Genomic DNA, 15684 nt, shown 5'->3' on the forward strand with positions numbered 1-15684 from the left:
CTGCTGTCTGCATCTTACTGTGAAATGTGTCACAAATAAGACGGATGGTTGGCTTGGTTAAGGGATGGGCAGCAAAATGCTAACAACGGTAGAATTGAGGTGGTGGGCATATGGGTGTTCCCTGTATGATTCTCCCCATTTTTCTGCATGCTTGAAAGTTTTCATAATAAAATGTTAAAGCAGAAGAACTACAAATAACCACCACTTGTGATCCCTAGAACTTTCCATATGCGAATTCCCCCAAGAGCCAGTTTTCTCGGCTGACCCAGTACCGTTCCTACAAATGGCATCACCTGCTTCCTAAGGGGGTGTTGGTGAAGCGAACGTGAGGGCCCTGGGCTTAGTGTGTTCTCTGTGGACCTGGTGTGGTTGGTGTGGGCGTGTTTCATGAAGGATGTGTTAGCTTGGACTTCCTTGGAAGGTGATGCAGTTCATCAACTTGAAATGATAAGAACTTTGAAACACAGGGCTTTCTGCCCTGTAGGCAGAATGTGGCTGGGGATATGCAGCCTGAGAACAGCCTGACAGATGGGAACCAGAGCTAGAAAAGGCTGGCTGAGCCCCTGACCAAGGACATGAGCTGGCTACCCTGATGGATGCTGGGGGACCTTTTTGTATATATTTAAATTTTTGAAAAATTAGTTATATATATTTTATATATAAATTGTATAGAGATGTATAATTGATTTTTCAAAAATTTTAACATTATACAGTATATTTAAACAGATCCAGGGGAATTCCCTGGAAGTCCAGTGGTTAGGACTCGACGCTTTCAGTGCCATGGGCCTGGGTTCGATCCCTAGTCAGGGAACTAAGATCCCACAAGCCACTCGGCACAGCCAAAAACTTAAAAATTTTTAAAAATTTAAGAAAACAGATCCAAACACTTTTTGAGACTAGACTTTTTTCAGCTATAACAATGCCTGCCCTTGTAAGTTTTTTTTTAATACAGAAGATGGAAAGAAGTAAAACCAGCCATAATTTTACAGTTTTGGTATATTTCCTTCCTGAATCTTTTTTAAAAAAAATTTCATGCATTATTTACATAATTGTGATCTTTTTCATTTGACTATAATGGGGGAGTTCTTTGGAAGGGAGACTCCAAGACCTCCTTTTATGTGGACTGGCCCACATAAAGGACCATATAAAGGGACCGAAGAGTGGGCATAGGGCTCAGACAGGGGAGCCCCAAGCAAAGGCGAGGAGCTCGACCCAGTGGCCAGGGGCAGGGGCAGGGCAGAGCACTGGGCTTGCAGTCTGAGAGACCTGGGGCTTGGGGGCCTGATCACTCTTTGTAAAAAGTGAGGTTAGTAAATCCCCGTTGGTGGTTCCCATTGTAAATTAAAGGAAATAATTTGGTTGAAGTTGCCCAACCTGTGTATTTGGCGTATTGTAATCCTGCTGCAGCATTTGGATGTTGTCTTATAACGGTGGGAGGCTTTGAAAGCTTTGGGCAAGGGAGGAGATGGAAGAAGTAGAGGTATTCTGAACATTAGCACGCTGGTGTGGAGGGGGCCTGAACATGAGCCTGGGGCCTGATTCCTGCAGTGGAAAGGACTGATAGTTGAAAGGCTGATGGCGGGAGAGAGCATGAGAGAAAGACATTGCAAAGGAGGAATCCTTGGGAGTTGGTGATGGGCTGGTTAGGGGAAGGGGTGGGTATCTTGCTTTGTCCATTGGCTTTTTATCACTCACTTTACACTGTTTCCCTCCTGACTCACTGCTGTGTTCTTTCCCTTGCAGGAGCCTGTGTGAAATGCAGCAAGGGGGTGTTTGGGGCTGGCCAGGCCTGCCAGGCCATGGGGAACCTCTACCACGACGCGTGCTTCACCTGTGCGGCCTGCAGTAAGTGTGTGTGTGTGTGTGTGTGTGTGTGTGTGTGTGTGTGTGTGTTGAGGGACAGGGTAAGGAACACAGGGAACCAGGAAGGGAGGAGACAGAAGAGCATCCTTCCTGGAGACACTTGGCCCATGTCCCTCCATGGTCCTATGGGAAGGCAGGACAGTGTCCTCTAGAACAGGGTTTTGTACCACCAACACAAGGCCCATCAGGGTAAGCTGACTTATCACAGAGTACCAGGGTTTGCCTGGGGCCCACTCTGGTGGTAGTGGAGCAGTCCCTAATAACATCAGGTTTGTAATGCATATCAGAGGTCTCAGAAGAGTCGGGAGCAAAGCGCTGGGATTCACCATTGTCTGCCCTGTTGTCAGTTTTCTCCGCCACTGTGGGGACCAGTCAGTCAGTTACCCCTGTGTGAAGCAGGGTCCTTTCATAACTCTTTGGCCCCGATCTTTCATTCGGAGGCTGCCGTTCAGTGGGAAGTGTGAGCGTGTGCGTGAATGCCTGTGTGTATGCATGCCACACACGTATCGGTGCCTCTTAGCAAACACCTGTGGGCATCTTTGTACTGCATTACGGGCATTATGCCTAAAGCAGCAAATCAGGAAACTAGGCCTGTGCTCAGCTCAGCAAACTGCTCATTGAACTGATGGCATCCACAGTGGATGGTCCTAACACATTGCAGGCTGTTTGCCAAGTCCGACGGAGCCATGAATTGTGCTTGTTTCATGGTCTCTACCAAAGATTAATTTTGAGGAGCATTTTTGAAAAATGTCCCACTGATATCTCCACTTCTACACCAAGGCTGGCAGCTGTCTATTAAATGGAAACATTACAACAAAGCCAAAGAGAGTCCGGGACCAAGGAGTCTTATCGTCTGGCCCAGTGGTCCTCAGTCCTGGCAGTTCATTAGAATCACGGGAGAGTTGGGGGGAGAGATTTTAAAAGCCAGCGATGGACTTCCCTGGTGGTGCAGTGGTTAAGAATCCGCCTGCCAGTGCAGGGGACACGGGTTCGAGCCCTGGTCCGGGAAGATCCCACATGCCGCAGAGCATCTAAGCCCATGTGCCACAACTACTGAGCCTGCGCTCTAGAGCCCGTGAGCCACAACTACTGAGCCCGTGAGCCACAACTACTGAAGACCGCGTGCCTAGAGTCCGTGCTCCACAATCAGAGAAGCCACCGCAGTGAGAAGCCCGTGCGCTGCAACGAAGAGTAACCCTCACTCGCCGTAACTAGAGAAATGCCCACGCACAGCAATGAAGATCCAATGCAGCCAAAAATAAATAAATAAATTAAAAAAAAAAAAGCCAGTGATGCCCCAGCGCCACCCTGACCAGCAGAATCAGAAGCCCTAGGGGTGGGGTTTCTAGAGTGGGGCACACGTATCGTTTCTAGTCTCCTCTGGTGACTCCCAGGTGTGGCCAGAACTGAGTACCTGGGATTAGTGCCAAGCTTCTCATTTTAGAAGCCTCCGGAGACGGGAAGAGGAGGGACTTTCTTGGCTGGTTTGTGGCACAGCCCTCAAGAGGCCTGGTTCCCAGTCTGAAGTTCACCAGGTGGGCATGGGCCTACCATGCCTTGATGGCACAGGCATATGCCCGGTTCCAAACCTTGGGCTTCATCCTCACGGTGATTTCCCATAAAACACATGCCTAAGAGTTTCTGCCTTGATCGTTACTCACCTTTGTAGGGAAAATTGTGAAAGACTTTGAGATGGATCACACAGTCTCCTGAGCGTCCGCAGTGGAAGTGTAGGAGTTTTCTGGTTATTGGAGTCCCTGGGTCTCTGGGCCTTTCCTTGCCTTTGAGCTGTGTTACACTCTGTAAGTTGTAGAATCTTGACGGCAAGGCCCGTGGTTCTTGTCCACAGCAACGCAAACTGTGTCTGGCAGAGATTGACCAGTTTTGCATCCATTAAGCAAATTTACTTCAGCATTTCTGATGGCCTGCACAAGGATGGTTCTTTGCTGTCTCCCAGTTGTAACATCTTATTGGTCTCTCATTCAGTGATGAATTAAATAAAATCTTTGACCTGTGTTTGTGTTTTATCCGTAAAGAGTTGTGATGACACCTTCTTTTAAAAATTATCTTTGACTTTTGGCTCCTGTAACTGTTTCTTAATATTTGCTCTATCTTCCAGGAAAAAAGAAAATAAATATTGAGTAGAGGCTGTTTTTATATCTCAAGCAATTACCATTTGAACTAGAAAGTTGTTGGGGGGCAAAAACTACTGGTGAGTCTGTTGGTTCCACCAGTGGCTGCTTGACTAGCTGGCAATTCCTTAATGGGCTGAGTTTATTTTCAAATTATGACAAACACAAACACTCAGGAAGACAGCTGCTTCGGAATTTTGCTTGTTCTAGCATTTAAGGCCCTTGTGGTCTGGTCTGTGTTTTATTGCTTCCTACTTCCTTATCACAGTGAGACAATTTCTCTCTTCCCCATTCACTCCCTGGAACCTCCTTTCCCCACTCACTTCGTGCATTTAAATTCTGTCCAGCTTTTAGGACCCAGCTCCAATGCCTCCTCTTCCAGGAAGCCTTCCTTGTTCCCCAAGCAGGAAAGAACCGTTTCTCCTGAACTAGGCATGCCCTACCTTCTCACATAAACAATGAACCACTGTCTGCGATTCTGGTGCCAGCAAACCAGGCCCTAGAGCAGAGTTGCTGAAGGAAGCTCTGAGTTCCATCAGAAAGTGAGTGTGGTGGTATTCCTGTTGTGGGTAAACATACAGCTTCCTCCCCACTCACAGGGAGCAGTTGGAGACCCAGGCACGTGTCTGAGCAGCTTCTCGTGGACGCCAGAAGTGACTTGCCTTTGTTCAGTTAACTTACTGCTGCCAGTAACTGCTTTCAGCAGAAGGAGGTGCCAGGGTGGCCCACGTCCTGTGTCTGCGAGTCCTCAAGGATGTCTGCATGAGCCTCGGCACGTGGACGCAGCACAGTGGGGGCCAGGCTCTCATCCAGTCCGTCCCCTTCTTCGTTGGGGAAGAGAAAATTGGGGTCAGAGAGGGAAAGAGACTTCTCGAGGTTGAAAACCTAGCAGTTGAGCTGAATCCATGGCTCCTGAATCTAGATTAGGTTAGCCTTGCACATCTGTTTGTCTGGTTGGTTACAGCGTGTGTGAGAGTGTACTGTATATATGTGTGTGAGTGTGTTTTCCCATTTCATTTATGAGAATAATCTAGCTTGAAACACCATCAAGATGTATTTCTGTAGGTACACACACACTGGCACGTGCACACACTCACTTCTTGGATCTTATTGATACTTTATTAAAACATAAACATAACATCGGGATCTTATTGAGAGCTCACATGCACTTACAAGGCAAGGCCAAGGCCCGACTGATTTGATCAGTAAAGATAAAACAAGCTACTTCTAGGTTCAGACAATTTATTCCCTTCGTGAGCAACCAAAAGGACATGCCAAAGGTGCCTTTGTCCCTGTCCCACACCCCAAAAGGGACAACACTGAAACAAAAGGGCCGATGACTGCAGTGTAAGTTATGGGATGCTAAGCAGTCCGTCCTGGACGCGGTAAGCGGTCATGAGTCAGCAGCTGCCTTCAGAGGGGGGGTGCAGAGAGCCCTCACCCCGTCAGAGGTGAGAGACTGTCTCGTGTCCCGGAGACGGTCCTAGAGCAGCTCCTTACAAGCCGCTCATCCTATGTCCCGGGAGGATCCCAAGGTGTTTCACACGCCCAGACAAACCTCTGCCTCTGGATGGTGCAAGTTCTCCCGGGCACCTCGGCCAATTCCCCATCTGCCAACAAGCAACAATGTTTAGTTCATTTTTAGTTGTGGGAACGACATGACAGCCACAAAAAATTTTAAAGACAGTAACCTGGTTTGTTATCATTCTAGAACAGGTATTTTCACTAATATTTTCCCTTCTAGATTTTGTCCAGATTTATACACATTTTTTAGAGTTGTGATCATAGAGTGTAAACCAGTATTGTATCCTTTTTGATTTAATATTGTGTCATAAATTCACCCCTGTCTTTGTTGTCTTCTTCATAATAATCATTTTAACAGTTACATAGTTGTCAACTGAGCCGTTCCACGCTTTAATGGCAGGGAGCGAGTGTCTCCGTGTCTCGGGTTTGTTGGTTACTGCACGTGGCCCCAGTGAATGTCTTTGTGCCTGCGTGCTTTTCTCCCTCTGCTGAGTTGTTTCCTTGGTGTTCGTTCCCAGAAGCAAGCATTCAGGGCGCGATGCGTGGGCGTTTATGTGGTTTGTTAAAGTTCTTTTTTGATGTGCTCCTCCGGCCGCAGCGGGTGTGTTTGGTTGCCATGGAGATGTGTGCTGTGTGTCTCCCTCTCCCACCTCGGCTCTGCCCACCCAAGGTGACCAGGCCCCCACCTGGATGCTCTCAGGAACCATTGGCACAGCATGGGGTGGGGGGAGGGTAGGCGTGGCCTTGGCCAGCAGCCATGTGCCATGTGTCTGGACACCATGTGTCAAGTGGCCTGAATGAGGAGAAGCTGGCACCCGTCTGTGGCTCGAGAGAGGCCGAACAGAAGGAAGAAAAAGTGTGCTGGACTTGGGGGGGGGGGTCAAGTGAAGTCTCCTTGGCACCTTCCAGAATAGACTATGAGGCAGAGAGAGGCCAGGCTCTGTGTCCTCACCGCAGGCCGTTTTAGGTCCAGAAAGTAAGATTTTGTTCATTTTGTAAAGACTAAATAAATTACATCCTGGAGTCATGGGGAAACCAGTTTGCCATGTTCACGGCCCCTACTGTTTCTCAGCCGTGTGAGTTGGAAAACGATGGACGAGATAAGACATGCTCTTCCCCAGAAGCCCATAGACCACAAGGGTGCCCTGGTCTTGGGGGTAGGGCTTGGGGGGCAGGCAGTCCTGAGGCTGATGGGGATTATGCCCAGCACAGGCCTGAGCTCAGAGGAAGGCAGCTGAGGGCCGGATGGGGTCCACTTACAGAACAGGGCTGGGATGTGCAGGTCACGGCCAGAACAGGTGACTCTTGAGTGTTGTGACCTAGTGCTTATGTTCCTGAGCCTGGTGTTGCACTGTGATCTGCCTTAGGGAGAAAACACAACAAAACTAAGAATATATGCCACTGCCCATCCCACCTTCCAAAAACCAAACATCCATGCCTGTTAAAGGTTGTGAAGGGATTTTATAGTGAAATCTCACACATTTATTTAGACCCCATCTGGGAAAGTCTGTCTAACAGAGTTAGTGAAATCCTGCATCCAGAATACTAGAAAGTGCCATTTCATTCCTTCAGGTAAATGAAACAGCTAGAAATAAGCCCAGAGCTGTGGGACGGAGGTTCTTAGTGAATAAATCAGTGATTGGTGATTCATCCATCAGTAAGTTCACATCTGAAGTGCGGGAGGGTTCTTGGCGGTTGTTTTGTTTCTCTTACCAAGTCTAAGTAAGCACTGCCTCTGAAATCATGTTAACCTTTTTCATTGACTTTGTGTATGCCTCCTCACCAGCCCAGCCTTTGGAGATGCCCAGATTCTGAAATAGTTGAGCCTGAATTAGGGAGGTCTCCCTTTAATTCATGGCAGGCATGCTTTCTTAAGAGTCATCTCAATATTTGTAAGTAATTCGCAGGTGAGCTTTCTAGCTTACTTTCGGCCTGACCCTGCCCTGATCCTCTCACTCGCAGTAGCTCACTAAATCCTTGTTAACAGCCCAGTGAGTTCAGCATTGTTATTACTCTCATTTCACAGACGAGCAGAGGCTTGGAGAGTTTAGTTTGCTTGTGGTTGGTTATATCGATGTTAAATAGCCTGGTTGGCACTTGAACCCAGGACCGTGTGGACCCACAGCCCTTGCTTGCAGCCACTGTATCAAATTAGCTTTGCTTAGAGAGACACTGGATCTTGCCGTGACATCTCAGGTTCATCTCTGCCTGGGGGCTATGTGACAGCAAAGGTTGGGTTTGGGGATACTTTTGACTTGTGAATGCAGAAGAGTGGCCTTGTACTTGGAATAGGGGAGCTAGAATTCAGTAGTGGGTGGGATGTACCTGTAGGAGAGAAATGGATTAAGGGCTTTGATTAGAGGTCTGTTCCTTTTTAAGGGTTTTGATCCCTGAATTTCTGAGCTGTTGAGTCATCCCAATATTTCTCATCATATTCAGCATTTGTGTGCGAGCTGAATGAGTCAGCTGGATCTAGGGAAAAAGCTGAAGATCAAGAAAGTGAGAAAGGGACAGTGGGCAGATACAAAGGAAGTCAGCGGGTGAGGGTGAAATCAGGAAACAACCAAAATAGACGGAGCTGGGCAAAGGGCTGTGCGGGTCGAAGGAGAGCAGAGGGGTGGCTTTTACTTGACGTGTCATCAGACGGTCACTTGTCCCTCTCCAGCAAACCCAGTTCTGCTGCGTGCACCAGAAATGGGACCAGACTTGGTTTCCCAGATCAGACTTTGTTGATGCAGTGAGAAGCCATGATGTCCCCGACGGTGAGAGAACATCAGCTTCTTCGTGCCTGTGACGTTAAAGGAGTGTGGGATTTTTAAGCTATGTTGTGAGGGTAACTCCAGTGCGACCTGTATCATTAATTGCCACACCTGCATTCCAAACACCTTTCTTATATTTGCACACGCATAGTTTGGGTGGAAATCTGCACCCTTTCCTTCAATAATCCCAGACCAAGGGTGAGACTTGGTGGTACCCAGTGTGTCCTCCACTCTAAGAGCAGAGTGGAGGGTGTTCTGACACGACGGGGCCATCACACCCTGATTAGCACATGACGTCACACTGGGTGCCTCATCTCAGACCCAGAATCCTGGGTTTAGGAAGTGAGATCTTTTACGGAAAACTGAGCTTTATTCTGGCATCACAGTTACTGCTTGGGTCTCCTTGGTGCCCTCGTCTTGCTAAGAGCATCTCTTCTCTCTCAAATGTTCTCTTAAACGTCTGTCCCCACCTCTGGGCCTGTGATGGTTAATTTTATGTGTCAACTTGACTGGGCCACGGGGTGCCCAGATTTTGGTCTAACATTATTCTGGGTGTCTGTGAAGGTTTCTTGACGGGAGTAACAATTGGTAGACTGAGTAAAGCTCTCCCTTATGTGGGTGGTCCTCACCCAATCAGTGTTGTTCAATAGAGCAAAAAGGTGGACGCTTCTGGAGTAAGGGGACTTCCTCCTGCCTGACTGCCTTGAACAGGGACATCAGTTGTTTCCTGCCTTTGGACCGGAGCTACATCATCACTGTCCTGGGCCTCCAGCACTGACTGCAGATCTGGGGACTTGTCGATCCCCATAATCATGGGAGCCAATTCCTTATAACCAATCAACCTCCCTCCCTCTCTCTCTCTTCCTCCTCTGCCTTCCCCGTATATATACTGACAATTTCGTCTGCACCCAGGCTTTCTATCGGTGCTCTGATGCCTCTGACATGGGTTGTACTATGAGCCACTGTTTGCAGAATATTTGCTCGGTCGTCTCATGCCCCTCATTTGCTTCCCAGCCACACTCATTTGCACAAGAGGAAGTGGAGCCCCAGAGCGGTTGCATAGCTGGTCTGTGGGGGACTGGGGTCCCGACTCGCGTCCAGGTGGCTCCACAGTCTATGTTTTTGCCGCCTCTCCGGTCCTCACCCTTTACCGAACACCAGCCCCGGTCCCGAGAAGCTGGTTCCACCTGCAGACATCCTGATTCCTGAAGTCTACAGAGCAGAGGCCCGCGCGTGCATGACGAGCATCCCAGGGGGTCCGATGCAGTCAGCTGGGATCTTGTCTGTGGCCGTGTGACTGGCCTCACCCCCACCCACTTACCTTCATTTGGCCCCCAGCTCCCTGGCTGCTTTTCTGAGCTCTAGACGTGCACCGTCCAGTAGGGCAGCCACGGCCACATGTGACTTTTGAGTGCTTGAAACGTGGCTAGTGTGACTGAGGAGTTGACATTTTTATTTCATTTTAATTAATTCAGTTTAAATTGAAATAGCCACACGTGACTAGTGGCTACCATATTGGATGTTGTAGGTAAAGTCTCTACTCCTAAGCCATAGTTCACTTATTAATAAGAAACAATCAGTAAGTTTATTGTTTTTACTTTATGCATCACAAAGGCAATATAGTCACATTGTAAGAAAAATACATGTGGAAGAAGAACATCACCCATAACCCCAAACCAAAACAAAACAAAACAAAATAATGTTGGCTATACCCACATGGACATCATTTTTGCCAGGTTGTCATCACAGTGCTTGCTTTTATGTTCTGTTTGTTCCATTTAGAAGTATGTCATGTGCTTCTTCCTCATTGCTGCGTGGTCTCCTTAAGCATCTGCTGCATAAGATACTGTTGACTTGATGACTCAAAGCCAGTGCAGCCTTCCTGCCAGTTAAAGTTTAAAGGGGAAGAGAATCCTTATTACCACATGAGCCAGGCGTGGATCCTGTGATCAGGTTTTCAAGGACCAGGTGCACCTCCGGGGCACTGAGCAGCCTGGGAGTCTGGCAAATCCATTGCCAGGACAGACCGTGCAAGCAGCAGCGCCTGCAGTGTCCACCGTTGGTGGGTTTGCATGCCAGCGGGGGCCCGGGGGCCCCACTGAGGGAAGACCCTCTCTGTTCCTCCTGTGGATCACTGCTATCCCTCCTGACTGCCTCAGGTCCTGTTTGCTGCCCTGCCCACCTCCATCCACACAGCTGGCCTTTGAGCACAGCTGTGAGGGGACCACTCCCCTGCTCTGAGACCTCAGCCACTTCTTCTCATAACATCATAGTCTGATTCCTTTACTTGACATTGAACACATTCCTTCAAGTAGTTCCAACCCCTTTCTTGTCTGCTCTCTTGCCACTGTCTCCTCCACCCTGTGTCCATCGGAACCTCCAGCCACACTAAACATCACCCACCCTTTCCTACCCCTGTGTCTTGTCACCCTCACACTTCATCCCACCAGGTACGCATCACTCTCCAAGCGATGTCCTCCATTGTGATCTCTGCTGTGGCTCCTCTGATGCAGGTTTCATACACACCTTGTTCATTTACCTGTCTTGTGGTGTTTTGAATTATGATTAGATTGAAACTGTTGGCAGGGGTCTATGCCTCCCCCTCTGTGGTCAGTTTTGTGAGAACGGGGACAGTGTTTAACTGACCTTGATTTACCCTTGATCTGTCACCTTTAGTATAATGCAGGGCACACAGTTAGCACTGAGGAAATGTTGTAGGGCATAAAGGTGGCATTATCCATTACCATGTACCCATAAGCTTTCACTCCCCATTCCCCATCCCTCTTTTTCTAGCCGTAAGCAAGCACTCCTGTATAGATTTGCCTATTCTGGATGTTTCATGTAAATAGAGTCATATATATGTGGTCTTTTGTAACTAGCTTCTTTTACTTAGCGTAATGTGATCCAGAGTCATCCATGTTGTAGCATGTATCCGAACTTCATTCCTTTTATATTTATTTATTAAAATATTTATTTATTTATTTTTGTCTGCGTTGGGTCTTCATTGCTGCGCGTGGGCTTTCCCTAGTTGCGGTGAGCGGGGGTTGCTCTTCGTTGAGGTGCGTGGACTTCTCATTGCGGTGGCTTCTTTTTGTTTTGTTTTGTTGCGGAGCATGGGCTCTAGGCGCGCGGGCTTCAGTAGTTGCAGCACGTGGGCTCAGTAGTTGTGGCTCTTGGGCTCTAGAGCGCAGGCTCAGTAGTTGTGGCACACAGGCTTAGTTGCTCCGCGGCATGTGGGATCTTCCCGGACCAGGGATTAAACCCGTGTCCCCTACATTGGCAGGCGGATTCTTAACCACTGCGCCACCAGTGAAGTCCCTCCATTCCTTTTCATGGCTGAATAATAATCCATCGTATGGATAGACCACATTTTATTTATCCATTCATCAGTCAGTGGACACTCGTTTCCACTTTTTGGCCATTATAAATAAGGCTGCTGTGAAGATTCCTGTGCATGTTTCTGTGTGGACATATTTTTTCAGTTCTTTAGGATAGATATCTAAGAGTGGAATTGCTGTGTCATATGGTAACTCTATGTTTAACTTTTCTGAGGCACTGTTTTGCAAAATGGCTGCACCATTTTACATTCCCACCAGCAGTGTATGAGGGTTCCAGTAGCTCCACATTCTTGCCAGTACTTGTGATTGTCTGACTTTGATTCTAACCATCCTAGTGAGTGTGAAGTTGAATCTCAGTGTGGTTTTGATTTGCATTTCCCTGATGACTGATGTAGAGCATCTTTTCATGGCCTATTAGTATGTCTTATTTGGAGAAATGTCTATTCAGATCTCTTACCCTTTTTTTTTTGGCCGCACCGAATGGCATGTGGGATCTCAGTTCCCTGATCAGGGATTGAACCCGCGCCCTCTTCATTGGAAGCTCGGAGTCTTAACCACTGGACTCTCAGGGAAGGTCGCCCCTTAGCCATTTTTAATTGGGTTATTTGTCTTTTTATTATTGAGTTCTAATGGTTCTTTATATGTTCTACATGTAAATATCCTGTTAGATATATAATTTACCAATGTTTTCTCTTATTCTGTGCACTATTGTTTCACTTTCCTGATGTTATTATTTGCAGCACAGAAGTTTTAAATTTTGACATAGTCTAATCTATCTATTTTTTCTTTTGTTTCTTGTGGTTTTGGTGCTTTATCTCAGAAAACATAGACCTACCAAATGTCACAAAGATTCATGCCCTGAGAGCTATAGTTTTTAGCTCTTAGGTTGAGCTCTTGGATCCATTTTGAGTTAATTCCTGTATGTGGTTTGGGGTAGAAGTTCAGGTTCATTCTCTGGCGTGTGGATAGCCAGTTTTCCCAGCCCCGTCTGTTGAAAAGGGCGTTCTTTCTCAATTGGATTGTTGTGGCAAATTCGTCAAAAATTAATTGACCCTAAAATGTAAGGGTTTATTTCTGGTCTCTCAGTTTTCTTCCATTGCTCTAGTCAATTATCTTTTAAAGAGATTTAACTAATGAGAACAAAATCTTATTTATCCATGCAGTTACTGTTTCTAGTCCTCTTCATTCCTTTGTTTAAATCCAGATTTTCATCTGGTACCATTTTCTTTCTCCCTAAAAGACTTCCTTTTACTTTTTTTTTTTTTTGGTAATGCAGATCTGCCCGTGAAGAATTGTTTCAGCTTTTGAATGTCTGAATTCAGCCGTACTTCACTTTGGTTTTAAAAGATATTTTTTGCTGTGTGTGGAATTCTAGGTCGATAGTTTTTTCTTTCATTTTAAAAAAATGTTGTTTCACTGTTTTCTTGCTTGCTTTGTTTTCAATCAGAAATCCAGTGCCATCTTTATCTTTGTCTCTTTGTATGTAACATGTCTTTTTCCTCTGATTAAGATTTTCCCTTTATCATTGATTTTGAGAAGTTTGATCATGATGTCCCTTGGTGCACTTTTCATGTTTCTTGTGCTTGGGGTTTGTTGAGCTTTTTGGATCTGTGAGTGTATGGCCTTCGTCAAATCTGGAATATTTTTGGCCATTATTTCTTCAAATTTTCTGCCACCCCCTCCTTTCCCCTTCAGGGACTCCAGTGGCCCCTTGGTTTGGCATCTTGAAGTTGTCCCACGGCTCACTTTAATGGTCTTTCTTTCTTTCTTTCTTTTTTTAAAAATTTTATTGGAGTGTAGTTGATTTACAATGTTGTGTTAGTTTCAGGTGTACAGCATAGTGATTCAGTTATACGTATACACATATTCATTCTTTTTCAGATTCTTTTCCCATATAGGTTGTTACAGAGTGTTAAGTAGAGTTCCCTGTGCTATATAGTGGTTTCTTGTTGATCATCTATCTTATATATAGTAGTGTGTGTATGTTAATTCCAACCTCCTAATTTATCTCTCCCCCGCAATTAACGGTCTTTTTGTTTTTTAGATTCTTTTCCTCTCTGTTGCATTTTGGACAGTTTCTATTGCTATGCTTTTAACATCATAGATGTTTTCTCCTGCAATGTGTAATCTGCTTTTAATCCCATTCAGTGTATCTTTCATCTGACATTTTATTTTATTTTATTTTATTTATTTATTTAAAAAATTTTTTTTTTTAATGCTATTCTTGTCTGCTTACATTCTTTTTATGTACGTATGTATGTATGTATGTATGGCTGTGTTGGGTCTTCGTTTCTGTGCGAGGGCTTTCTCTAGTTGTGGCAAGCGGGGGCCACTCTTCATCGCGGTGCGCGGGCCTCTCACTACCGCGGCCTCTCTTGTTGCGGAGCATGGGCTCCAGACGCGCAGGCTCAACAGTTGTGGCTCACGGGCCCAGTTGCTCCGCGGCATGTGGGATCCTCCCAGACCAGGGCTCGAACCCGTGTCCCCTGCATTGGCAGGCAGATTCTCAACCACTGCGCCACCAGGGAAGCCCCTATCTGACATTTTAGTTGTCATCTCTAGCAGTTCAATTTGGGCCTCTTAAAAATATCTTCTGTGTCACTGTTTAACTTTTGGGGCCTATGGAATAGAATAACAATAACTCGTCCTTCTTTACTAATGCTAATGTCTGTGTCAGATCTGGGTTGATTCCCACAGATTGATTATTTTCTTCATTATGCGTTGTGTTTTCTTGCCTCTTTACATGCCTGATCATCTTTGATTGGATGCCACACGTTGTGAATCATACCTTGTTGAGTTCTAGATATTTTTACATTCCATTAAATCTTCTTGAGCATTAAATCTTCTGGGGTGCAGACAACTTATTTAGAAACAGTGATCCTTTCCAGTGTGCTTTTTATGATTTGCTAAGTGAGTTTAGAGCAGAGCTCAGTCTAGGGGTAATTATGCCCCACTCCCAGGGAAAAACCTTTCTGAATATTTTACTCAGTGTTGCATGGATTATTATGTGTTTTCCCAGTCTCTCTGGTGGGAATAGACAGTTTCCGGCCCTTGTGCACACCAGGCACTGTTCTCTCTCATCCTTTCGGATGTCTTTTACCCCCAGCGGTGGTTATTTTCTTCACATGCATGTGTTGATCCGTGCTCTGCTAAATCCTCAGAGGAGACCCTCTGCGAATCTCCAGGATTTTTTCTCTGTGCAGCGTTCTTTTCTCTGACTCAGATGATGATGGTCTGGAATAGTGGGCATGGAAAACTGTAAGGAAAAAAAAAGACTTGGGAGTGGCTAGTGAGAAGAGGATTGCAGTGTGGAGTGGGCTACTCAGAGTGTGGTCCTCAGCCAGTGCTGGCCAGTTAGGACAGAAGCACAGAAATTGAGGCTTTTCATAACACTCTCAACAGAAATTGGAAACTTTCATAACAATTTGACAGCATACTGAGGCTTGGATTTCATATGTTTCATTTTCCCATATTATTGTATTTTACGAGAAAGTAAGTCTGACAGGTGGAAATTAAAAACAAAACCCCCAAGACCTGGCCCTTTACCACAGAAAAACTGAGAAGGGAACAGTGACCTGGAGGATTTGGACAAAGAGGGAGACGGAAGTGGATGTGACTTTTAGCTTCAATAATTGAAGGTTTCTGAAGGGATCCTGGCAACGGTGCCTTATGTCACATGCTTAGCATGAGCCGGTGCTGTGCTGGGCCCCACTATGATCCCTGATTTTGTCCTCTCCTCAGCACCCTCTATGGAGGAACCCAGGGGTTTAGGTGCCCAGCCAACCTCTCACTTGGGAAGTAGCCAAGGACCCCGGCCTGAGTGCTTTTCCACTTTCCTCTTTCTTCCTGTTCCTCATCCCACTGGGGCAAGGTGAGCCTGTGGAATCCAGGTTGACCTGTTCACTGGAGCCGAACCAATTTGGTTGGTTTCTTTCTGTTGCTTTGTTGTTAGCAATACCTTCTAACAGTTATCCTATTCTGGAAAAAGCTGTTTGAAGAAGTAGATCCGGTAGACCTTTGTGGATGACGCAAGTGTTCCGTAGCTGCCCTGAGCACAAGTGGCTCTCA

At 46.4% G+C, this 15684-nt stretch overlaps 2 protein-coding genes across 3 annotated transcripts in view; one reads left to right on the top strand and one right to left on the bottom strand.

Moving 5' to 3' along the window:
- Positions 1-15684, top strand: part of LIMD1 (LIM domain containing 1) — a 74819-nt gene that overhangs the window by 34014 nt on the left and 25121 nt on the right. For both annotated transcript variants that reach the window (XR_014251034.1, XM_082413881.1), the window contains exon 2: positions 1744-1845. Coding sequence is in view for 1 of the 2 variants with exons in the window: in XM_082413881.1 (XP_082270007.1) it covers positions 1744-1845 (102 nt within the window). In the remaining variant the exon portion in view is untranslated. The remainder of the gene's footprint in view (positions 1-1743; positions 1846-15684) is intronic.
- The window catches only part of SLC6A20 (solute carrier family 6 member 20), a 152627-nt gene continuing 138800 nt past the window's right edge, over positions 1858-15684 (bottom strand). Inside the window, exon 12 of the mRNA XM_082413873.1 lies at positions 1858-5605. Coding sequence (XP_082269999.1) covers positions 5508-5605 — 98 coding nt within the window. The 3' untranslated portion in view covers positions 1858-5507. The remainder of the gene's footprint in view (positions 5606-15684) is intronic.

Source organism: Balaenoptera physalus, assembly GCF_965194825.1.
Source record: "Balaenoptera physalus genome assembly, chromosome: 11".
NCBI classification, from domain to species: Eukaryota; Metazoa; Chordata; class Mammalia; order Artiodactyla; family Balaenopteridae; genus Balaenoptera; species Balaenoptera physalus.